Below are 22653 nucleotides of genomic sequence, written 5' to 3'. Positions count from 1 at the left end.
AGTACAGAATGTGCGTTTGATGAGCGAAATTATCTTTCTTGAAGATTTGGACCAAACATGAAATTTTACTCAGAAAATGACCTACATGGTTCCATGTCCGCCACAATACTTGCTAATCGTGTCTTTTTAATGAATAGTGAACGTCAATATTGTGTTCAATGAGCTTCAAAACTTATTTACTTTAGTTTCAGTTCCTTAAATATACTTCTTCTGCAGTTTTAATGCCCCTCAGCAAGACAATTTAACAACGAATAATTCACATGCTTCAATCTCAACAGATATCTTGTATTTCTTCGCTTGCTTATCGCACTAATTCAGGAGCTCCTGGTTTGCTTTCAAAATTGTGCTGCGTGCGCATATTCAACAGAGCCAATGACAAATTTGATCTCTAATTTGATTTTCAAAACCAAACTCAAACACTTACAAAAAAAATTAATTCAAATCATCACAAAATGACCAGTAATGCCATTCGACAAGCGCTATGTGTAGGCGGAACAGCAGGTATTGGTAAAGGAATGGCCATGAAATTCGCTCAAGAAAAGATCAACGTGGTCATTATGGGTCGAAACGAACAGTCGGAAAGGAAATTGTTTCCGAAATGCAACAAGTAAATCCTGATGGCAAGTATGAAATGGTGGTCTGTGATGCCTCCTCCATGCGAGAAATTGTGAAAGTTTGTGAAGAATTTAAACAAAAACACACTCGACTTGATTATTGTGTATTATCTCAAGGAATTGCAACCACAGAAGGACGTCATGAAACACCAGAAGGAATTGATAAAAAGTTGGCTCTTCATTACTATGGAAGAGTCATGTTTATCAAACAATTGAATGACTTGCTTCGAGAAACCTCAAAACAAAATGATGTAAGAGTATTGAGTGTGTTGAGTGGTGGTGTGCATCGTCCATACACAAATTTGATGATTTGGAATTGAAACAAAATTATTCCTTGATCAATGCAGCAAACGCTGCTGGTTTTTATAATGATTTGGCGATGGATCAATTGTCCAGAGAGCCAGGAAATGAAAATATTTCCTTTATTCATGCTGCACCAGGTAAGTACATTCAACATTGACAATGTCCTTAAAGCATATTGATGAATTGTAATGGAATGAAAATTGTGTAATTATATTCATGTCATGAATGATATGGTTAGGCTTTGTTGCAACGAATTGGGGTACTGAATTGCCAACATTACTTCGATGGGGCACTCGCTTTGCTCAATTATTTGCAACCTCTCCAGAGACTTGTGCTGAAAACATGATGAAGGGATTAACGAGCGAGGAGATGAGAAGAGGATTCACTTGATGAGTCCAAAAGGAGAAGAAGCAAAGAGGACCTCTTCACACACGGATGTTTTCAGACAAGCGGTATGGAAACACACGAATGAATTATTGAATAAGGCTTTGGGATTTATCTCTCAGAATGAATCAAAATAATTTTATAACCACATGGGTGGTTGACTGACTAATAAATCGTACTGTAAATGATAGAAACAAAACTTCTTCAAAGGATTGAGGAAATGGAATGGAATGGCTTCCAAGATTTCAGACACATGCGGATTCAGCTCTTGTAAAAGAAGATATTTATGGTGAAAAAGAATGATTTAAAGATAAAGATTGGCTACGGCCAGGTTGGAGACAACTTGGGAACCTGCAGTGCTGTAGCCTTTTTTCTTTTTTGAAAACTTGATCTCAACAACGAAATGCCACCTTCGTCATGGAAATTTATTGTTGAACCACATTACCAATAATCTAGTTTCATCATTTCTAACCACGTTAAATGCAACACTTCAAACATTTTAATTCTTAACAACATTTGGAAAACAACAAAGGCTTCTCGCTTTTGTAGCTCACAGTTCATACAGTCAAAGACTGTAGCGGGAGTGTCGCCATATTCCTGGCAGGCATCCCGTCCATAATAATTATTAAGAGAATTATTTCTAATCATGATCGAATTTAATAGGCATACCGTCCATATTATAAACAAGAGAGAAATATACGTTGGCTTGAAATTAAAGATTTCAATTATTTCAACTCACGAGAATTATTGCTAGAAGAAAAATGCAAACAATGAACTCTTCCATGGACGAGATTGTTGTGAGTCGGATCTTGTTGTTCGTCGAGTGGAGTGATTGGACAACGATCAAGCCTTTTCTTGTGAACAACAAATGGCATCATGTGTTCAGTTCGGAACTCTTTGCTCAAGAATATTATGCAAACCTGAAACACTTATCGGAACAGCAGCAAGTCATGTTGCGAAATACTTTACAACACAATTGGCAAACGGAATCAGCCGTTGTTAAAAAGAGAAAGTATAATTCTAGCTGTTCTTGGTGTTACGGTTATTGGGGGATTTTAAAATGTTGGGTAATATTTCAAATGAAGGCTCTCGCACGCAGAAAGTATTTGGAAAATATCAAAAATCATATGCTCAACGATGATGGTTGGCAAGAACGGCTCTTTGAAATTGCTGTTCATGAAAAAGATGAATCATTACTTCGAAAAGGATTTGCACAAAGGTGTGACGGAGAGTTTTTACTTGCAGTTGATTCTTTGGAACGAATCGCCTCAATTCCTGCCCGACTAATTTGTGAGCATTTTCATATCGATGCATCGTCCATAAACTCCAGCTTGTTCCTTGAAAGAAGTCACATCTTGAATGAGGAGCGAACAGCTCTCATGTACGCAAGAGGATCTGCTCAAGTTATAGATATAGCTTTTACATGCTTTCTAGATTTGGATATCCCATTCGAGTTCAAATAGAATATGCATTTAATGGTGTCAGAAATTGCAATGACTATACTGGCAAACAGACCATTTATATGAATGGCGATGAAGTTTTTGACATCTACTCAGCTGAATCAATGGAAACCAAACTTCAAGTAATGAGCGATAAATTGACAGACATGGAAAGAAATATATTTTACATTGAAAATAGCAATCTATTGTATGAAGGAGTGTTTGGACAAGATCAAAAATTTGAAGTGAATTACGATAATTTAGTGCACACAATTCTATTGAAATTTTTCAATCCTAACTTCTTTATCAGAAGAGAAAGACATTACTTGGAAGGGATTGATTTCATCACCTACGAAAATGTCAAGACCACGCTGTACTATAATTCCATATTCACAAATTGAACGTTCTGCAACATTTTAAATAGTGCACAAAAAAAATGAATAACAAACAAGTTGAACAGAATCCTGAAGCACTCGAAAAATCCCATACGTTACGAAATTACATTAGAAATCAAAATATTCCTGCCATCACAGAATGTCTTTCGGAAATACTTTCCAAACCAATGCAGCATATCCAACTCATATTCATGCCTGAACTTGCCAATGATGAACATTCGGAGATGGTTTCTGCTCCGTTCTCTGATCATGTACCATTATTGTGGACAGCATGTGAAACTCAAAATTTGAAAATTGTTGAATTGTTGTTGGATGCAATACGTAAATCACCGTGTGATGTGGATACGTTGCTTAATTTTGAACATGCCTGTCCTGGGACGTATCATACTAAAACTCTTCTTTATCATATTTGTGAAATTGGCTGCAATTCGAATATTGTTGAATATATTTTGAATGAACCAAAATTAGATAATTTTCGTGGATTATCTCAAGGACGATACGGAATTCAAGAATCTCCTTTTTATGCTTGTGTTAAAAACGGTCATTTAGAGCTTGTTAAATTACTTTTCAAATTTGGTTCTAATTATGCACATGCGGAGTGTTCAGAACTTTTGGTTCGAGATCCTGTTAGTGATCCTTGTTTCTTTCCATTATGGGTCGCTGCTGCAAATAATCGATTTGAAATTGTGAAATATTTAGTGGAAGAATGTCGAGTGAATCTTGATGACGTTTCTGGAAGTATTGGTTATTCAAGCGCATTAGGAGTTGCTGGTAAATTGAAAAATGCAGAAATCGTAAGATATTTGTTAGAACGTGGAGCCAATGCAGGAAAAGATGTTTACGAAAACACATTTAAGGAAGCGAATCAAAATACTATTTCATTACGCAATAATAGCGAATTTACCATTGTCCAAAGAGGGTTTCCCCATAACTTGAACAAAGAAGAAGTCGTTGAGGCAAAGCAATTTGTGAGAGATCAATGGGAAATTGTGGATTTGTTCATGAGAAAAAAGGCTGAAATGAGAAATAATCTTTATATTAGTGTTGGTTTTCGTTGTGACGATGATTGCACGGCAGACCCCTTTCACAAACCCCAACTCAGAGATATTTATGTGATTACGAAGAAGCGGTAGCTTTTTGATACATAACTCTAAATCATGTATCATTCATTCAAAATTACCATTATTATAATAAATAATAGACAATTGCTTTAACAAGCTCTTGTTCGCTTATTGTGTTATTGAGGCTTGGGTTGTTTGAGCTCTATCTATCATTGTGAATGATATTACCTTTTTTTGATGCTCTGGTAAGAAGTTTATAATTTACATGAAAAGATTGAGGTCAAATCCAGGCATGTGAATCAGTGTAGAACTGGGAACGGAGCCACCTTGATAACAATCCATACATCGTACAAGTCCATCCAAAACAATCACAGAGCCAGCAATTCCTTCGAATAACGACAATGGATGATCTGGAGTAGAGATTAGTGCACTCTGATTTTCACATCCAAACTGAGCAAATCGAATGGCCTTGTATAAATATTCTTCATCGTGAAGTGTTGTGTACAGTTGAAGAAATGGAAATAAATTTCCAAAAATTCCATGACACAGCCCTAGACCTTTCTTAAGTAGTCCATAAATCCACAAACAATGCGATGCCCTTTTTACAGAATCTACGTACGAGGTTTCTCCTGTAAGGCCATATAATTTGAGAAGTAAACCAACGTATCCAGTTGCTCCATGGCACAGCTGTAATAGCCGTGAAGTTTTACTTCCCAATGATGAAGGGAAATTACCATCTGGGTATTGCGTGCTCATGATTGAATTTATAGTGTTCAATATCTTGCTGTAGACTTCTTGATTGTGCCTTATTTTAGGAATGTCCAATAATATTGTTGTGATTCCAGCCTAATTTGTGAAAAATTAATAAATTCATGTCATTATTGGTTTTAAATTCTATTGAAATCGTGATTAGTTCATGTCCACTTACCACACCATGCACACTTCCTAGATACTGTTTATCATGCCATTCCCACATGTATGAGTTCTTTTGATGAGAGGACCCATCTTTCAGAATTTCATTCACAACTTGATCAATTTCTGGATCGTTTTCATATGCACTGTCGGTGATTGTGTTGGTCGAAGAGGAACTTCCTGCGGTCCAATTTTCATTCCATGTCTTGTATGCATGCAGAAAAGCTCTGCCATAAACATATCCAATTCTTCCAAAAAGCCATTCATTCGATATTGGTTTTGATTGATTTTTGCTGACATTGATCTTACACAATTTAGAAATGTAGTGTTCAATCCGTGTGACGGCCAACTCACTGTTGGTAGAGTCTCCAAGAATATCATACGCAACAGCACACAATGTAAAACATCCCATCATTCCTCCAATCATACTAACATCTCCATTGTCTAATTGTATTGTACTCGTCTTAAAGACTGCCTCAATAATTTTCAGACAGCATTCAATCTTTTCTCTCAAATATTGCAAGGAAAAAAGACTTGCATTCAAATTTTGAGGAGAAGGAGATGGAATATTTGTTTGATCATTGTCTTTCGTTGTTGGTGAAAATTCAGCTATTCCCTCTGATGAACATTCGGAGGGAGGAGGTGACGACCAAGTACACTGGCTATTGGCTTTGATATACAAGTATATAAGCATGTACAAAATTCCTGATATTCCCGTATACGAGTCAAGATCACGAGCAGTGATTTTTAATGCGTTAACCCCTCCTCCATATTTAGATGATGAATTGATCATGGCTTGGTAAGGCTCATCAATTTGTGTTTTTACAATCAGATCCACCCATGCCTTAATACAAGAAACAAACTCTCCTCTACTCCTTTCAATTAATTCTATTAAAACTTGATGTTTGGATGTTTGCTTATCTGAAGCTTCCGATCTCAACGATGTATTAACAAACGGATTTTCTAGACATCTCTCATACAATTTCTCATTGGTTTGGGATGATCCGTATGTAAACCACGATGATGGTAGATGGGAATGTTGTGCATGAGAAAGATCCGACGAATGATGATGAGATGAACTCATAGAGGAAGACAATCGATGTACAGACATTTTTAATTAGCAGCTTTCCAAAATAATAAAATTTACAAAAAGAAAATCTTTTGCCGCTCCATTCAACACCATTCACAAGAATTCTTTGGTCATGTTTACAGCTTTATATTTCGTCTTTGATCAATATTTGAATTCAGGGATGTTCATGTTTGTTTAGAATTTGGTTTGACCAGCCAACGATCGTAAAAAATGTTGGTATGAGTACGATGATAACATTTCCGTTCACTTTCTTCAATCATCATGCGATGATACTTGTTGTGGTTGTTGCTGTGATTTGGTGTCCAATTTCAGCAAAAACCTTCTCTTCACTCAACCCCACAAGTATCTATACGTTGCCGATTTATTACGTTCAATCTCAAACATCAAATTTGCATATTCATCAAGGTCACCATGATTATAATTGTACGCGAGAAAGTCCATGCCATACCATTCAACAAGCATTGCAATTAATTATCACTCAATTTAATAGCAGTGTCATTGGCAAAAGGTCTGGAAAAATCATCTTGCTTGGGGACAGTTTCGGAGTCGATCAATGCAATATACAAATACCTGGAAATTGTAAAGATGAAAGATTCGTACACTGTGCTGCTTTTGATGAAATAGTTTTGGATACTGAGCTTGATAGAGGAGTGTCTTTGGATTGTGATAATCAAAGACTTTTTAAAGAATTGGAGGTGCGAAATTTAACAATTCATAATTTGAACTTGACAAGAATTTATATTGGCTTAAATCGAGCACCTGCGGTTGATCGATTGATTCTTCAGAGCGTTTCAATGTACAACATTCAGGTGAAGGACACTTCAGAAATGCCAATCAACTTGGACAAGAGAGTGGTTATCGTTGAATCAAGCATCGTTGAACGTTGCACCATTGATCTCATTGGGAAAAGCGAAATTCAAATTTTACAGTCGAGAGTACATGGTACTACAATGCACACCTTACAATCAGCCATTTCTATTTGGAATTCCAATCTCACACACTTTGAATTTCTATTGCAAACCACAAGCGACGATTTGGAGAATGACATGCTTGATATTAGAAATTCATTTCTTTGTAATACAACACTAAGACTGGACCGTTTTAAGTACATATCTTTTAGTTATGCCACGTTTTCAGACAATACCTTTCTGCAGGTTTCAAATAGCGACTCAATTTCATGTGGTAATGTTAATGCGATTGGTGGCCATTTTTATTGGCTTTTTAGAGAAAATAATCTTGTTACTGTTGCAAGTTCCGAATTCAGTTTCCTAAATTTATTTGATGAAAGCTGGAGCAACAAACTGATCGACATTGATTCATGCAAACAATTATTTATATTTGGTTGCTCTTTTGAAAACAATAGAGGAATCGTACTTGGCATTGAATTCACAAACATTCTAGATCTACAGGACTTGTCTTTTGAAAATAATTATGGAAATTGTATCTATGCTGATATGTCACAACGCCGTGGTGTTTCCCAAATGACCTTGGACAGTGTACTATTTCGAAAGAACAAATGTAGCACAGATATGAATGGCTGTGCACTTTCGGTACAAGCACATGAAATCTTTATTCGCAATATTAGGTGTATAGAGCACAGTGGTGCCTCTAATGGAGGGTCCTTGTACATTCAAGCAAAGAATACCTTACAAATTTTCAGCTCACTTTTCTTGGACAACTTGGCCAGTCAACTGGGAGGAGCTATTTATATTGGCAACTCAGCAACAGCTACTTTCACGATTGAGAACACAACTTGTGTAAACAATTCGGCTCAGTATGCAGGAGGTTGTATTTATTACGAATCACCTCAACAAAAAGAAGCATCCATTTTAAAAGATAACGTCTTTTACAACAATGAAGGAAAATCATATGGCAATGATATTGGATTCCACTTTACAATATGAAATATGAATTGAAGATGTTCTACAATTCTAATAACGTCCAAACGTTCCAGAATTCAACTGAAATTACTATCTATCCAGGACAGTTTATTTCTCATATGGAGCTAACACTTTGGAATAATGGCACTGACAGAATACTGTTTCTAGAGACTGGAACCAATCTGATTTTTAGGTTGAATGAAACACAAGATCATCAAGCAGTGTTACATTTTGAGAACAACAGAACAAACTCTCTGAGATTAGATCGTATTGCAGTATTCATGTATTCTGCTCATGACGTTCCCATTACGTTACACTCCGCTCTATCCATCTACAATGAAAAGAACTGGGCTATTGAAGTTGTACTTCATGTGGATGATTGTCCTTCTGGGTTACAAATGGACCTACAGCAAATTCCTGCCAACTCTTATGGATGTAATAATTCTCCACCAATACCGTATAATGTTATTATACCAGTTGTTTCTATTGTTTCCATCCTTTCCATTTCCATCCTTGTTTTATTGCTATATGTCACATTCAAAGTTTTGGGTAGCATATTTGCCAAGTTAAACCGATTGAAACGAAAAGAAGAGGCAGAGAAGAAAATGGAATCAAAATTAATTGACAAGAGAATTGTTTTGATGGATGAAGAATATTCCGTCTTTAATCAAACTACAGGTCAAGGAATCGATGAAAGTACATCATTGTTACACCCTAAAAGAGAAAAATCAGTTGTGCCCGGCACTACAAGTATTAATCATTCGACAGCACAGAATTCCAGAAAAAATAATCTGCATCATACTTGGATAATTTCCATCGATGAAATAGAAATCTTACGAAGAATATCTGAAGGTGCGAATGGGACCGTTTATTTGGCATCATGGAATGGAACACGTGTTGCATTGAAAACCTTAAAAACCTCAAATTCACAGACGAGAATGATGAAGCAGAGAAAGATGAAGAATTTGAAAGAGAAGCATCATTGCTGGCCTCCATTCGTCATCCAAATGTTGTTCAGTTTTTTGGAGTCATTATGGCTGGAACTAAGAAATATATGGTTGTTGAGTATTTGGACAATGGAAGCTTAGATCAATTAATTTATCGTTCCAAAAATGGCATAGAAAAATTGGATATTTATCGAAAAATTGACATTTTACTAGGTGTTTCTAAAGGAATGCAATATTTACATTCGTTAAAGCCACACGGAATTATTCATAGAGACTTAAAACCTGGAAACATTCTTATCTCCAAAAGCTACACATCGAAAATTTGTGACTTTGGTTTAAGCAAGACATCTAAGAACCAAAGCACTTCGAATAGTGCCGCCACTACCAATGTCGGAACATTATTTTACATGTCAAATGTGAGTTTGAATTTTCATTTAAATGTTTAAATTATACAAAAACCATAGGAAATGATCAGCGGAGACTCAAAATACAATCACAAGACTGATGTTTACAGTTTTGCAATTGTTATGTGGGAATTATTTTTCGAAGAAAATCCTTATTTAAATTTTGGATCTAAGAAATTATATGGAAATATGGTTGACACGAATGCTATGCACACAGATGTCTATGGGTTTAACATTCTTCCAAAAATTGTCAACGGTTTACGCCCAATAATTCCATTTCACACAAAGACAGAGTTAAGAAAGTGGATTGAAGAATTTCACTTTTACCAAGAGAATTCAGATTTGGAAAAATTGTCTGACATTTGCGAGAAGTACATTTCAATCATGAAATCATGTTGGAGTCATGACTCTAGTGCACGACCTGAATTTTCGGAAGTCACCTCCAGATTAACCGAGCTATTGAGCTTTTAACATTAGTTTACAAAAATAAAATCACAATAAATCCAGGACAAATTGGAACTCGATAGCCGAAAAAAAATGTTTGGAGCCATCAATGACCAAAAAGATGTTGCTGATGTTATGCTCATGGATCTAAACGATTGTTTAAAGAAGCAATGGGAGATGCACGTTCAATCATCATCAGAAAAATTCAGAAATGATGAATTTCAAAAGGAAGCTACGGCACAGAAAGGCTCTCTTGAAGCACTCCGAGACATCAATTCCCATATTTTCAATGTTGAAGAACGGTATTCCAATGATAGTGCTCTTGTCAAACAATGGATCACTTCGGATCAAGAAGAAGAAGAACAACGAAAGAAGAAAAAATTGCAATCATCAGAACATGAAAACAATAATTCTTCGGTTGAACAACAACAGGAAGAGAATATCCTCCAATTGATTCGGCAACGACTGGATGACAATTCCAAATATGATATTTTAGAGTACATTCCAACGTATTCCAGATGGTCCGTGTTTGAACAAGAAGGAACTTATCGCAAGTATTTGCAAGCGATCAAGTATCCCTTCTTGTCAAGAACGATGGCATTACCACATCATCTCGAGTATCATCTGATATTCCCTTCATTACCTTTCACAAAATGAGATTGATTAGCAAAACATTTAACACGAGAATGATGAATCGAATTTTACGAACCACGGAATTGACCTTATTTTCCTTAGATGATCACACACTGCCATATTTTGCAACGTTTTTGAGAATGCAACGTTTGTTTAAAGAAAACAACAATCGGCTTACTTCTGACAGTATTTACTTGTATGAGGATCGACAACATTTATGTTTGGTTTCCAACGAGCGTGCCTCCCTTACTTTTGGAATTTCAACTTCTCAACCGTGTGCAGTGTTACAACTTACAAATCCATCGTTGTGGTTGATGAGTTCAAGTTCACCATCTGTGACAACTACTTCGGTAAGTCAATACGTTTCAACAAACAACACTCTTCAACTTTTTAATATGGATGTGACCATATGCAAGATTGAGGACGTAGCCACAATTCATAATGGCGACATCGATCAAGAAGCAAAGCCTCTGCAACCTTCTAAACCTTTCATGCTTTCTTTTAGTGATCCTACTCCAAATATCTTTGGTGCTACCCCCAGCACAACTGATAATTTTTCATTTGCCTCCACTGTGGTGAGTAAGAAGGACAAGGACGATATGAATGAGCAGCAATCACTCATACCTCTTCATGAAACATTGGAATTTCAAACATCTGATGATTCTGAGGTTGTTAATTCCATACCAACAACATCCACAGCTATCTCGAGTGATGACCAAGGACTAAATCCCCCAATGGGAACTTCTCTCTTCAACACCAGTAGTAGTAACACAGGTTTTAGCTCTAAAAGTACCACACCAGAGGCTCACCTTTCAAAGATCGTATGAAAGCCAAGTACGAAATTAAGGCTCGATCAGGATTTAGTTTTTTAAGTGAGATACCAGCGTTGCCCTTCGTACCGTATGTAGAAGAGTCCAAGGCCTGTTCTCTGGACACGAGCATTGAAGAGGCTGTATGCACCTTATTCATTGGAAACAATACGACACTGCAGTCCTTGATTGTATTCACACCCTCTAGAGATACATTCTCCCTTTCTCGCATATTGAGAGTTTTGACAGTATTGGACCATGTCCTTATATTGACAGCGAATGGTGGAACCGTTGTATTCACAAATGAGAGCGTCAAGAATGTTGTACTCATTAACTCGACCACTAATGAAAGTCTTCTGAACGATCTCCAAACGTTGAGAAAGTATTGTGTTATGGATGTTCCTCAGGCTCATTTGGTGCAATATCCAGTGATAATATTCGTGAAAAAATGGAGAGCAAAGATGTTGGTGATCTCGTCGAATTGTTTCTGAAATTAGATCAAGAATTACCATGAAGCTCATGGACAAAATCACCAAAATCCACAGTCAAGGTTTCGCTTTTGGATCCAAACAGCTATTGTTGAGAGATATTATCCAACAATCTTCTGAAAATGACCTTGAAAAAGCAAAATCATTCATATCTTACTTGATCAAGGATTTGAAATATCCATGTCAAGACCTGAACTTGTTCGATGCGTCCTTTCATTCTTTGACTGATCAATGTATTGCACAATACGTTGTTTATTTATGTAATGAGTATCAGGGGGGAAGATTAATGAAAATACCAGAAGATGACAAAGGATGTGAAGAGATTTTATTGGCGTTATTGAGCTATGGATGGAATTGTTGGAATCAAAAAGATGAATTGATTTACATGATGTGCTCGTGGATTACTAAGAAACACTCTATTTTGGAATTTATGTTAGTTAATTTTTACAACACATTGGACACCGATGGATTATATTCGTTGATGGTACATTGTTGTCGTCAAGTTAGAACACGAGCTTTAGATGCCATTCTTTCATACAGTTTGTTGCATAAGGAAGAACTATTAATGAACGCTCTCATCATGCCAGTGAAATGCGCCAAGAGTCGTTCATCCTTTAGTACAACGATCGCACAAGGTGAAACTTTTACAACATCACTACTTGGAGTATTATTCCAACATGGAGCTCACGCCTGTAGTGGATTCTTATTGCAAAGAACAGTTGAAAGAATGAGCCATGAAAAGTTTGACAGTCTTGGCGTGAACGAGAATGGATAATATTCTTCACATCTTTGCTACTTCTGTGAGATCGACCAACATGAATGGAGATCTCTTGTTGACACTCATTCGAAAAGCACGTCGTTTGCTTTATGCTGAAAATTTAAAGAAGCAGTCTCCATTGTGGCTACTCCAACTACCTGACTCTTATTTGGTGCATTGTATGGAGCAAGAATTGGGAATGAAATTGGGCATTGGACCTCTGAAGTTCCTTATTGCAACACAAGAAAAAAGTTCTAAAAATTAGAAGAAAAAAATGAAACGAAAATTCGTCACCCCGTTCAAAAACCCACCACCAGCAAAGCCTTCGACTACCGCTGCTGATTCCAATAAAGCCTCTTCAACAAGTTCCGATAAAGCAAACTCAACACAACCAGAGTCATCAAGCCAGTCGTCTACTACTGCTAACAATATTCCTTCTCAATCCTCGAATGCCAGTCAGGATCAAGGAGTACTTCCGGAGCCAAGACATCAACATCCTCATCGGGTTCCAGTGCAATCAAGAAGAAATTTGTACCTCCCACCCGAACAAAGCCTCTTGAGGAAATAAATAATTCTGCTAATAATGATGATGATGAAGGAGAGGTTTGGACAGTCATGCACACCAAAAACACCAATAAGAAACACAAAAAATTTGATGATGGAATATTACTCATAAAGAATAAGAGGTACACGTTGTTTGATTCAGGTGGAAAACAATTGACTGCCAAACCTGTGTCAAAAATCGAGTAAGTAGTTCCATGGAAGGATAATTGGGTTATTGTTGAAACAAATTCAAAATCTAGAACTTTTCGAGAAGGAGACCAGATGGTGTTGGGAGCAAAATTGGTTGAATTCATGAACAAAATCAAAATGGAAGACTATGTGAGCGGAAGAATTTTTCTCCAATACAATTCAAATTTGACAAGCAAAGCATCTGCACCCTTGATATCAAAAACTGCTACAACCAAATTCAAACCTCACAGCACTACTAAGACAGCAGGTCTTGGTTACAACAACAATGAAGTGGAGGTTATTAAAGCTCCTGAGGGAACTTATATTTTGAATGAGGGACATCCTGAGAAGGATAAGTCAGGAACAAAGATTTCTGACGTGTACATTGATAATTTTATTGGAGAAAACTTGAGACCTCACCAAGTAGAAGGTGTCAAATTTATGTATGAATGTGTGATGGGTATGAAAGATTTTGCTGGAAAAGGAATGCTGCTGGCCGATGAAATGGGTTTAGGTAAAACATTGCAATCAATAGCCTTGATATATACGCTGTTGAGAAGAGGTCCTTTTGGTAAACCTGTGATCAAGAAGGCCATTGTGGTGACAAACTCGTCTTTGGTGAAAAATTGGACACATGAATTCGATAAATGGATCGGCGACGACAAGATCAAAGTTCTCACTGTCGCAACAAAGACTGCAAAGCAATCACCTTCTGAAACGTTAAAAGTATTCAAGGCAGGATATCATCAAGTTTTAATTATTTCATACAACCTTTGTACAAATTATGTGGATGAACTACAAGAGTGTCAATGTGATTTGTTAATTTGTGATGAAGGTCACAAACTCAAGAATGCTAATATTAAGATTTTCCAAACCTTGAAAAAGCTCAGCACACCAAGAAGAATCGTTCTCAGCGGTACTCCTCTTCAAAATGATTTGAACGAGTTCTTTACCATTTGTGATTTTATTAATCCTGGATTATTGGGAGATGCAACTTCTTTCAAAAATTTATTTACGAACCAATTAAGAGAGGACAAGAACCCAATGCAAAGAAACAAGATAAAATTCTTGGTGACAACAGATCAAAAGAGTTGAATAAGATGGTTTCACAATTTGTGTTGAGAAGAACCAACATGTTGCTAAGAGAACATTTGCCACCAAAAAGTAAGTTTGTAACATATATTTCTATTCCATCATAATTTTTATTGTCGATTTAGTGGAAATTGTAATATTTTGCGGAATGACTGAGCTTCAAGAAAATCTTTACAAGCACTTTGTGTTATCAAAAACTTTGAGAGGCTTCATCAATGGAACGTTGGACTCCAATAACGCACTTGCTTGTATTCTTAGTCTTAAAAAGCTCCTAACTCACCCAAATATGATTTATCCACAAAAAGATGAAGAAAGTGAGGAAGAAGAAGATAACACTCAACTCTTTGAGACATTTGGTCTCAATCTGAAAAGCTGTTTCCCAAGGATTTCAACCCAAGCAGCTCTGAGTACAAGGAAGAATATTCTGCCAAGCTCACCATCCTAGATTGCTTGTTGAAGGAAATTCAAGAGACGGGTGATAGGGTTGTCATTGTTTCCAACTTTAAATGTGTAAGTTTTTCATGAATTTCTAAAGTCACGCTTTGACACGATCCTTATTTTAGATTTTGAATGAAGTCGAAAAGTTATGCAAGCACAGAGAATATACATGGTCTCGATTGGATGGCTCAACTTCATCTGATAAGAGAATGCCAATTGTGAATGCATTCAATTCTCCAAAATCAAAGGATTTCATTTTTCTACTCTCTAGCAAAGCGGGTGGTTGTGGATTGAACTTGATTGGAGGTATGTTTTGAAATCAATTTTTTCCTTTCATAGTACGACATGTTTAACAGCTAATCGTTTAATCATGTTAGATCCAGACTGGAATCCAAGTAATGACGAACAAGCTATGGCTCGTGTTTGGAGAGATGGACAAAAGAAAAATGTGTTTATTTACCGATTGATTGGTTGTGGTACAATTGAAGAGAAAATCTTCCAAAGACAAATTGTAAAAACTGGTCTTTCGAAATCCACGCTCGATGAGAAGTCCACAAAAGCTCAGTTTTCTTCTTCCATGTTGAAAGAGCTGTTCAAGTATGATTCAGACAGCAACTGCACAACCTATAAACCAGAAGAAAATGACATTGGTGTGGCTAAAGAGAAAGATCCTGTTCTTTCAGTTGTACTTGACAATGAAAATATTAACATTCCATTCATTAAGATTACATTGGACACTGAGGAAAAACCATGATGACCTCTGAAGAGAACAGTGACAATGAAAGCGTCGATATGGAAGACGATGAGAAATCAGAGGAGGAAGAAACCAATGACACCACCGAGGCTCCTCCCAAAAAGAGAAAAATGGATTTAGAAGATGGAGAAGACGAATTTGTTTTTGAGGATGAGAAGCAACATGACGAAGAAGAATAAATTCGTCTATTGGTAATGTTTCTACTTTTGATCATGCTTCCACTAAATAATTTTTTTAATTTTTCTACTCGTTTTCTGAATCAGACAATTTATTCTTTATTTTAAAATGTCAACCGATGACAACCTCTCTCCGATTAAGTTTTTCATGAAAAACACAAAACTCTACTACCTATGGAGCGAAGACGTAATCATCCTGTTCCCGAAAAATAGTTTTCTCTTTTCACAGGATGAAATTGTCAAAGTATACACCTCAAGAGAAGACTACGATCATGAATTTCCATTCGTTGTGTGTCGAGCAGTCGCAGCTAATTGTCAATTTCAATGTTTAATTCCTCTCTTTTTCTGCAATAACCGTCCGCCATCAATGACACGTGCGAGACAAGATCCACAACTTTTATATTTGAATTCTTTAAATAATGAACGCTCTGAAAAAGGTTTGCTACATGTAGAGAGGTGTCACACCACTCTCCAACTGTCACATTTGAGTAAGGAAGAGGATTTTATTGGAAAGAGTTTTTGCTGTCATGACAAGGAATGTTTATCCAAAGTCATCCTTCCAAAATGCTTCTTCTTGATTTATTTTCACACTCCATATATTGTAAGGATCCCTTAGCAACATCTACAATATCTTCTTCTTCTTCAGCTACGATCGATGTGTTTCATTCATGTCACAATCCCATTCTTAAAATTCCATCCAACAAGATTCTCCTTACTGGAATTTCCTCTATTGATTTATTTAGTACCATTTACGTTGGTCAACACGCAATCATTTCCACAGCCACACAATTACCTCATCATTCATTAATTATGCAAATTTGTGAACAAGTTTCCATTTATTCTCCAACGAACTCTCTGGATTTGCATCTTTCTGAGATTGAAAATTCTTCTTCAACGAATGAATCGAATCAACATGACAACACTACTGAATTGATCCTAGTGTTTTGTCTTCAATCGTACTCTCCACAGCAGGATTGCAAGATTTTTAAATCCTTTTTCACAAATACGACTCATCGTTTACAACATAAAAGTGTGTATTTATGTAATTGTCACACTTGTGGTCTCTCCATGAATCATACATCTATTCCTAACTCTGCATGGAATGGAATGGAGGATTGTCTTCCATACATTGCCATGTCCATCAGTGAATATTTAGCATTTCATTGTCACAAACATGTCTTGTTCATTTGGTATGAACTCTCATCATTTAAAGAGTTTTGGAAGTTGTTGGAATGTCTATCATGGCGCACTCAAATCCAAGTTTTCAAATTTATTTTCAAGATGTGGAGTGGTCAAAGGAAAGAATTCTGGTTCATTGAGTGCACTTTCCGTGATTGAAAACCCGAATGACGATCATTCTCACAAATTTGTGGATGTCTTGAATGGAGTGGCAGATTGCACCATTGTTTTGGATCGATCCTTAACCAATGATTGTCGACAACTATATCCTCCCATCAAGATGGAATGGGGAAGGTTTCGAATCCCGGCAAGAACCACAACTTCAATTTCTTTCAGTGAATATTGGGATCCAATACGTTCGATTCGAAAAGATGTTTCATTCGTCAGAAATGTATTATTGAGATTGGTTCATGAAGCGAAAGAGATTCACTCACAATATGCAATACTTGCATGGGATTGTGTTTTACTAGATGATCAGATCATGATGGATTTTCTGACAGCTTTGGAATTGAGAGTGATTTCTCAGAGACGAGACGAGTATCGACATTTGTGTGAAACTCTAAATTTAGTATGGAAATTATTGGTGGAATTCTTTTCATTGAAATGTTTGAAATGGAAATATCCTGTACCGTATTCAGAGGAAGCATCACTCGTGGATGAGTTGTACTCTTCATTTGCCAAACTAACAAAAAGAAGAAGGATTCTCAATATGGAAATCTTTCAAATGAACCTTTTTAAAAAGTGTCAAAAAGGTCAATTTAATGACATGATTCTTCATGCACAAAGATGACACTGTTCAATAAAAACACATTTGTTTACATTTAATAGTTGAAATTGCACATCATTGTTAGAATGAGAGTACTGCCGGCTAGAACAAGTATATACTTGAAACTTGATTTACTTTTCTTCTTCATCATTTTGCTGCATCATGTTTGTAGAATGGAAAATAAAGATGTTGTATTGTTGTTGTGTACACACGGAAATTGTCATTATCCAAAAAACCGAATTTCATGAACATTCCAAGTTTCCAGGTCGTGTCGTGATCATACCGATAAAATCATTGAATCATTTCATTAATAGAATGTCCAAAAGTTTTTCAAATGTACAGATATATGTAAAAATATAATGTTGAATATATACACAAAAACAAAAATCAATGATGACAAACATACCATCAACTCATCAAACCAATTCTTAAATTCATTCCATTCAATCTCTCCTGATCCATCTTCATCTAAAATTGCCATGGCATCATCCAATTGTTCATCCGTAATATTTTTCATGGATTCATCTCCCATGGCTTCACCAATGTCACGAACAAGTACAGATAATTCGTCTCTACTGATCGTTCCATTACCATCACGATCGTAGAAATCAAAGAAGAATTTTGTGAGTTTTTCATCGATTTTTGCTCCTTCGATGGCTTCTGCGAGAAGAGTTAAATCTTTGAAGAGATTGCCAGTGGGTTTGACTTCAAAGAAACGAAGGACTGGTTCGAATTCTGTTTTGAGTTTTTGTGAGTAATCGTAGGGTGTACTTGGCATGTTGTGTGGAATTTTTTTTTTGAAATTTTGTTTGATGGGTGAAGTTTGACAGCTAATTTAAAAAGAGGTTGCTTTTCAAAAAAGTCGCTTTAATTATTATTATTCAACTAGTTGGTTCGATTAACTCAAAAAGAATGAAAAGTTTGAATAATCTCTAAGGAGTGGATTGTAACCAGATTTTGTATCAAACTTGCCTTTTTGTGCATATTGATTCATAAATTGAGAGGATTTCACAACCTTAGAACCTCTCAACGCTCCATTGCCATCTTTACAAACTTTTCCATACACTTGTTGCATGGTTGCAAAATCTGTGGCAAAGAAAATATCACATTCTCCCTTTGGAACGAGATACGACCTAAATGCATGGGATTCTACTGAGAAATTTTCTTCTGATGTAACATCCTCTTTTTTGAGAAAGATGGTTCCATGTTCTCGAACTTTTCGTAATAGATTGGAGGCCTTCATGAATTTAAACTTTTTTTGTACAAGAGGACGATTGCTCTCACCAGGTTCATCAGTTCCTAAATAGTCAAAATCAGCACAGATGAGTCTGTGTTTGGGAAAGTTTTGTTGGAGCTTTTCAATGATTTGAAGTTGAACGGTTGGAATGAACATGACATGATCTCCTCCTATGGAGCTCATTAATAAGGATCGCATTCCTCCAACAGACTTGGAGAAGAAAGATCGAATCGCTTTTTTGATTTTTCCACCTCTTAAATCCTCAATAGATTTGTAAAAGTATTGTGAAGAGATTGCTGTGTTTGATGAATTTGGTGTGCTTTCTTCAATAATTCCAGATAAATACAGATATCGAATAATGAGCTCATCTTGACAAGGAAGGAAAACCTCTCCATAGTAATTCGTGATGGAATCTTCAAAAACATGACACTCTAATACATTGCCTTGGCCGTCAATAGATACCTTATCATGAGCACAGTTGTCTAACACCTCCATGGCAATCACAAAACATTCGTCTTGTTCGATGTTTGCCCAATCCATAAAGGAAGCATGGAAAAGCTTCAATTTACCATTTCTTACATGTCTAGCACATCTAATTTTTTGTTGTTCGTGAAGTTGGGAAGAAATTTCAATGATATTATATTCTGTTCGCTTGTAAACCTCTGGATACTCCTTTTCTAAATAATCCAATACGTTTCGGGCACATGTTCCCATACCTCCTCCCATTTCATAAATTTTTAATGGTTTATCCAGATTTTCATTCTTTCCTTCTCCATAGGTGGTTCTTAACATGTATTCTGCAATGGCTATTCCATAATAGGGTTGAAATATTTCAATGGGTGTTCCCCAACTTTGAGGTCCTCTCTGATATAATTCTGATAAATTTTCCAAGTAATCTAATTGATCTTGCAATTCATGAAAGGGTAAAATCATTTGTTCATCAAAAGATAAATTATTATTGATTAAATCGTTTTCAAATTGATCATTTTCAATGGAAGCAGTATTTGTCAATTTTTCATCTCGTAGCAATGGATGTGTAATAATTAATTCATGATCCTTCTTATTGAAATATCCATATTCGGGATTATAGAGTGAGTCATGAATAAACTCTCTCACCAATTCCGTTCTTTCCTTGAATTGATATCCATATGAAACTGCTTGGGATGAATGAAATTTTCGTATCCGAGTATTTGGTTGAATGATTGCCGTAGGTAATAACAATGCAGATGAAGTTGCTACAGGGAGACTCGGAGAAGAATGATTCCTACCCGAAGCAACTAACAGCTTTTTCATCATTTTTTGATTGCTTGGTCATTCATCAACAAGGGTCCTTTTGGAATGACTTTCATTCTTGCCTATACTCTCACTTCTACAGGATGAACGAGTTCCACAAGAACAGGTTGATACTATCACCAACAGATCCTTCTTCAACAAGATGTTTGATTCAAAAAGACGAATTGCAGCAAACGAATAATCTTCACAAGTTCAAAAAAAATGAGTATCGATCTGTTGCACCTCCAAGAACAAGTGTTCAAGGATCCGAAGGCTTATCGTGATGATTTCCTTCTTCAATTGAAACACTTGGAGAACCAGACGGAAATTGCGAAATTAAGACCCAATGATGAATCCAAATATTTCATCAAATTGTTGCAATTTTTGAGTGTTGCTTGTAAAGTTTTTAAAAACGATACAAAGCCTTTTGCCATGAAGGTTTTGGAATTGTTGGAAACAAAACAACAAGAGTTAGAACCCAAGTTGAGAAGACAACTTGCTATTACATTGATTGCATTCCGTAATAATGACATTCTTGATTCGAAAACATTGATTCCGGTTTTGTTTAAATTATTTCGAGTTCATGACAAGACATTGAGAAGCATGGTCTACAAACACATATTGTCTGATATCACAAAAATCAACATGAAGAAGAAGAATCCAAACGTAAATCGATCTCTCCAAAATTTTGTCTTTTCCATGCTCAAAGATTCATTCCGTATTGCAGCAAAGAAAAGTTTACAGCTTTTAATTACTCTTTACAGACGAAACATTTGGAATGATGACCGTTGTGTCAATGTTATTTCACAATCATGCTTTGCAGAAGACACTGCTCTTGTGGTGATTGCCCTCAAATTCTTCTTGGGTGAACAATTAGAAGATGCAGATGAAGAGGATGAGAAATCCAAACAAAAGAATGATGACAGAGATCTTGGACACTTGATTAGAGATTTAAAGTTCAAGGTCAACAACATCCACTCAAAGAAGACAAAAAAGAAGGAGCACAAGTTCAAGAAGGCTCTCAAGCAACTTAAAAAGAAGGATAAACATAAGGAAAAGGGTATGGAAATTGAATCTCTAAACACCCTCAACATGTTGAATGACCCTCAAGGTTTTTCTGAAAAACTATTTGCCAAATTGAAAACATCCAACGAAAAGTTTGAAGTCAGAATTCTCATGATGGACGTAATTTCTCGATGCATTTCTTCTAACAACTTGATTGTTCTAAATTTCTATCCTTTTGTTCAAAAGTATTTGTTACCGTCACAAGCCAGTAAGTATGACAAATTGATGCTATGAATCTCACAAGCTATTTCAAAATGTATTTCTGCATGTTAGACATTACAAAAATCCTTGCCATCACTGCTCAATCAGTTCATGATTTGGTTCCTCCTGATGTTATTCATCCAGTTGTGATGACTATTGCCAATAACTTTGCGAATGACCATTCTAAGCCTGAAGTCATTGCTGCAGGTTTGAACACGATTCGAGTGATGTGCTCGAGACAGCCAAGAGTCATGACCAAGACATTGTTAAGAGACTTGTCTCAATATTCTAAACACAAGGACAAGCAGGTATTCCACGCTGCAAGAGGAATCATTACTCTCTTCAGAGAACTCAGTCCAAAAATGCTTGCAAAGAAAGACAGAGGAAAGGACCATGATCCAGAGGCTGTTATTCCAGAATATGGTACCCTTAAAGTTGCTGAAGGTGTTGAGGGTATTGAACTTTTGGAAGAATATGAAAAGAGAAAGGAGAGCGAAAAGGATCTCATCGCAATTGAGGGTGAAGATGATGATGAGGGATGGATTGATGTGAGTGATGATGAAAATGAGCCGGTTAGCATTCCAATGGGTGAGGATGACGATGACGAACAAGATGACGAGGACGAAGACGGCGAAGAGGAAGTTTTGAATTTGGAAGATGTGTTTGAATTAGACAGCGATGAAGAAGAAGTTATGGAAGATGAAGAACAACCTCAAGAAGAAAAACCAACAGGTCCCAGAATGGATCACTTCCGAATTCTTACGCAAGAAGACTTTGATTTAATCAAGAAGCTTAAAAAAAGCAAAGAAATGGAAAAACTAATGGGAAATAAGAGAAAGAGAATCCCCAATCTTCCTGCTGCTGATGAAACTGTCGATGAAGATGATATTGGAGATATTTCAAAGGGTGATGAATCTGACAAGGAACAAGAAGAAGAGCCTGAGAGCAAGAAATTCAAGAGAAGACATTGGGATCAACCAGGAACCACCAATCATCAAAAGAAAAAGAACAAACCATACATGATGTTGAAAATGTCTCGATCTGTCAGACATAAGAACACTATGGGTCAAAACGAAAAGAAGATCAGAAAGAAGTTGTCTGACAAGAGACAATTGAAACACAAACTCAAGCATCGATAAATGCTCGAAAATTCACACAATTTCAAATTTTTGCACGAATTT

The 22653-nt window shown here is 36.3% G+C and overlaps 14 protein-coding genes across 14 annotated transcripts; 11 read left to right on the top strand and 3 right to left on the bottom strand.

The window, feature by feature from the left end:
- Nucleotides 1-452: 452 nt before the first annotated feature.
- On the top strand, nucleotides 453-1307 carry C9374_004327 (uncharacterized protein; the record flags this gene model as incomplete). Its single annotated transcript, XM_044693954.1, has 4 exons — nucleotides 453-501; nucleotides 576-878; nucleotides 962-1054; nucleotides 1156-1307. 4 exons carry the CDS (start codon nucleotides 453-455, stop codon nucleotides 1305-1307), a joined length of 597 nt encoding a protein of 198 aa, XP_044549335.1.
- Nucleotides 1308-2724: 1417 nt separating this feature from the next.
- C9374_004326 (uncharacterized protein) lies at nucleotides 2725-3141 on the top strand (the record flags this gene model as incomplete). The annotated part of the gene is made up of 1 exon (XM_044693953.1): nucleotides 2725-3141. The coding sequence occupies one exon, from the start codon at nucleotides 2725-2727 to the stop codon at nucleotides 3139-3141; it is 417 nt and encodes a 138-aa protein (XP_044549334.1).
- A 35-nt stretch (nucleotides 3142-3176) lies between these two features.
- Nucleotides 3177-4268, top strand: C9374_004325 (uncharacterized protein; the record flags this gene model as incomplete). The annotated part of the gene is made up of 1 exon (XM_044693952.1): nucleotides 3177-4268. The coding sequence occupies one exon, from the start codon at nucleotides 3177-3179 to the stop codon at nucleotides 4266-4268; it is 1092 nt and encodes a 363-aa protein (XP_044549333.1).
- A 189-nt stretch (nucleotides 4269-4457) lies between these two features.
- C9374_004324 (uncharacterized protein) lies at nucleotides 4458-6219 on the bottom strand (the record flags this gene model as incomplete). Its single annotated transcript, XM_044693951.1, has 2 exons — nucleotides 4458-5042; nucleotides 5125-6219. 2 exons carry the CDS (start codon nucleotides 6217-6219, stop codon nucleotides 4458-4460), a joined length of 1680 nt encoding a protein of 559 aa, XP_044549332.1.
- A 245-nt stretch (nucleotides 6220-6464) lies between these two features.
- On the top strand, nucleotides 6465-8102 carry C9374_004323 (uncharacterized protein; the record flags this gene model as incomplete). Its single annotated transcript, XM_044693950.1, has 1 exon — nucleotides 6465-8102. One exon carries the CDS (start codon nucleotides 6465-6467, stop codon nucleotides 8100-8102), a length of 1638 nt encoding a protein of 545 aa, XP_044549331.1.
- A 95-nt stretch (nucleotides 8103-8197) lies between these two features.
- C9374_004322 (uncharacterized protein) lies at nucleotides 8198-9900 on the top strand (the record flags this gene model as incomplete). The annotated part of the gene is made up of 3 exons (XM_044693949.1): nucleotides 8198-8930; nucleotides 9011-9441; nucleotides 9490-9900. The coding sequence occupies 3 exons, from the start codon at nucleotides 8198-8200 to the stop codon at nucleotides 9898-9900; spliced, it is 1575 nt and encodes a 524-aa protein (XP_044549330.1).
- A 66-nt stretch (nucleotides 9901-9966) lies between these two features.
- Nucleotides 9967-10530, top strand: C9374_004321 (uncharacterized protein; the record flags this gene model as incomplete). The annotated part of the gene is made up of 1 exon (XM_044693948.1): nucleotides 9967-10530. One exon carries the CDS (start codon nucleotides 9967-9969, stop codon nucleotides 10528-10530), a length of 564 nt encoding a protein of 187 aa, XP_044549329.1.
- A 29-nt stretch (nucleotides 10531-10559) lies between these two features.
- On the top strand, nucleotides 10560-12578 carry C9374_004320 (uncharacterized protein; the record flags this gene model as incomplete). The annotated part of the gene is made up of 4 exons (XM_044693947.1): nucleotides 10560-10856; nucleotides 10923-11327; nucleotides 11498-11778; nucleotides 11861-12578. 4 exons carry the CDS (start codon nucleotides 10560-10562, stop codon nucleotides 12576-12578), a joined length of 1701 nt encoding a protein of 566 aa, XP_044549328.1.
- Nucleotides 12579-12834: 256 nt separating this feature from the next.
- Nucleotides 12835-14387, top strand: C9374_004319 (uncharacterized protein; the record flags this gene model as incomplete). Its single annotated transcript, XM_044693945.1, has 3 exons — nucleotides 12835-13029; nucleotides 13239-13306; nucleotides 13364-14387. 3 exons carry the CDS (start codon nucleotides 12835-12837, stop codon nucleotides 14385-14387), a joined length of 1287 nt encoding a protein of 428 aa, XP_044549327.1.
- A 38-nt stretch (nucleotides 14388-14425) lies between these two features.
- On the top strand, nucleotides 14426-15576 carry C9374_004318 (uncharacterized protein; the record flags this gene model as incomplete). Its single annotated transcript, XM_044693944.1, has 5 exons — nucleotides 14426-14456; nucleotides 14510-14758; nucleotides 14830-14894; nucleotides 14948-15128; nucleotides 15179-15576. 5 exons carry the CDS (start codon nucleotides 14426-14428, stop codon nucleotides 15574-15576), a joined length of 924 nt encoding a protein of 307 aa, XP_044549326.1.
- Nucleotides 15577-16316: 740 nt separating this feature from the next.
- On the top strand, nucleotides 16317-17721 carry C9374_004317 (uncharacterized protein; the record flags this gene model as incomplete). Its single annotated transcript, XM_044693943.1, has 2 exons — nucleotides 16317-16975; nucleotides 17034-17721. The coding sequence occupies 2 exons, from the start codon at nucleotides 16317-16319 to the stop codon at nucleotides 17719-17721; spliced, it is 1347 nt and encodes a 448-aa protein (XP_044549325.1).
- A 107-nt stretch (nucleotides 17722-17828) lies between these two features.
- Nucleotides 17829-18475, bottom strand: C9374_004316 (uncharacterized protein; the record flags this gene model as incomplete). Its single annotated transcript, XM_044693942.1, has 2 exons — nucleotides 17829-17852; nucleotides 18104-18475. The coding sequence occupies 2 exons, from the start codon at nucleotides 18473-18475 to the stop codon at nucleotides 17829-17831; spliced, it is 396 nt and encodes a 131-aa protein (XP_044549324.1).
- A 120-nt stretch (nucleotides 18476-18595) lies between these two features.
- Nucleotides 18596-20230, bottom strand: C9374_004315 (uncharacterized protein; the record flags this gene model as incomplete). Its single annotated transcript, XM_044693941.1, has 1 exon — nucleotides 18596-20230. One exon carries the CDS (start codon nucleotides 20228-20230, stop codon nucleotides 18596-18598), a length of 1635 nt encoding a protein of 544 aa, XP_044549323.1.
- A 198-nt stretch (nucleotides 20231-20428) lies between these two features.
- On the top strand, nucleotides 20429-22611 carry C9374_004314 (uncharacterized protein; the record flags this gene model as incomplete). Its single annotated transcript, XM_044693940.1, has 2 exons — nucleotides 20429-21479; nucleotides 21545-22611. The coding sequence occupies 2 exons, from the start codon at nucleotides 20429-20431 to the stop codon at nucleotides 22609-22611; spliced, it is 2118 nt and encodes a 705-aa protein (XP_044549322.1).
- Between the last annotated feature and the right edge of the window lie 42 nt (nucleotides 22612-22653).

Source organism: Naegleria lovaniensis, assembly GCF_003324165.1.
Source record: "Naegleria lovaniensis strain ATCC 30569 chromosome Unknown tig020, whole genome shotgun sequence".
NCBI lineage: Eukaryota > Heterolobosea > Eutetramitea > Acrasida > Naegleriidae > Naegleria > Naegleria lovaniensis.
The sequence above is the reverse complement of the archived record's forward strand: the minus strand, read 5'-3'. Positions and strand labels throughout refer to the sequence as shown.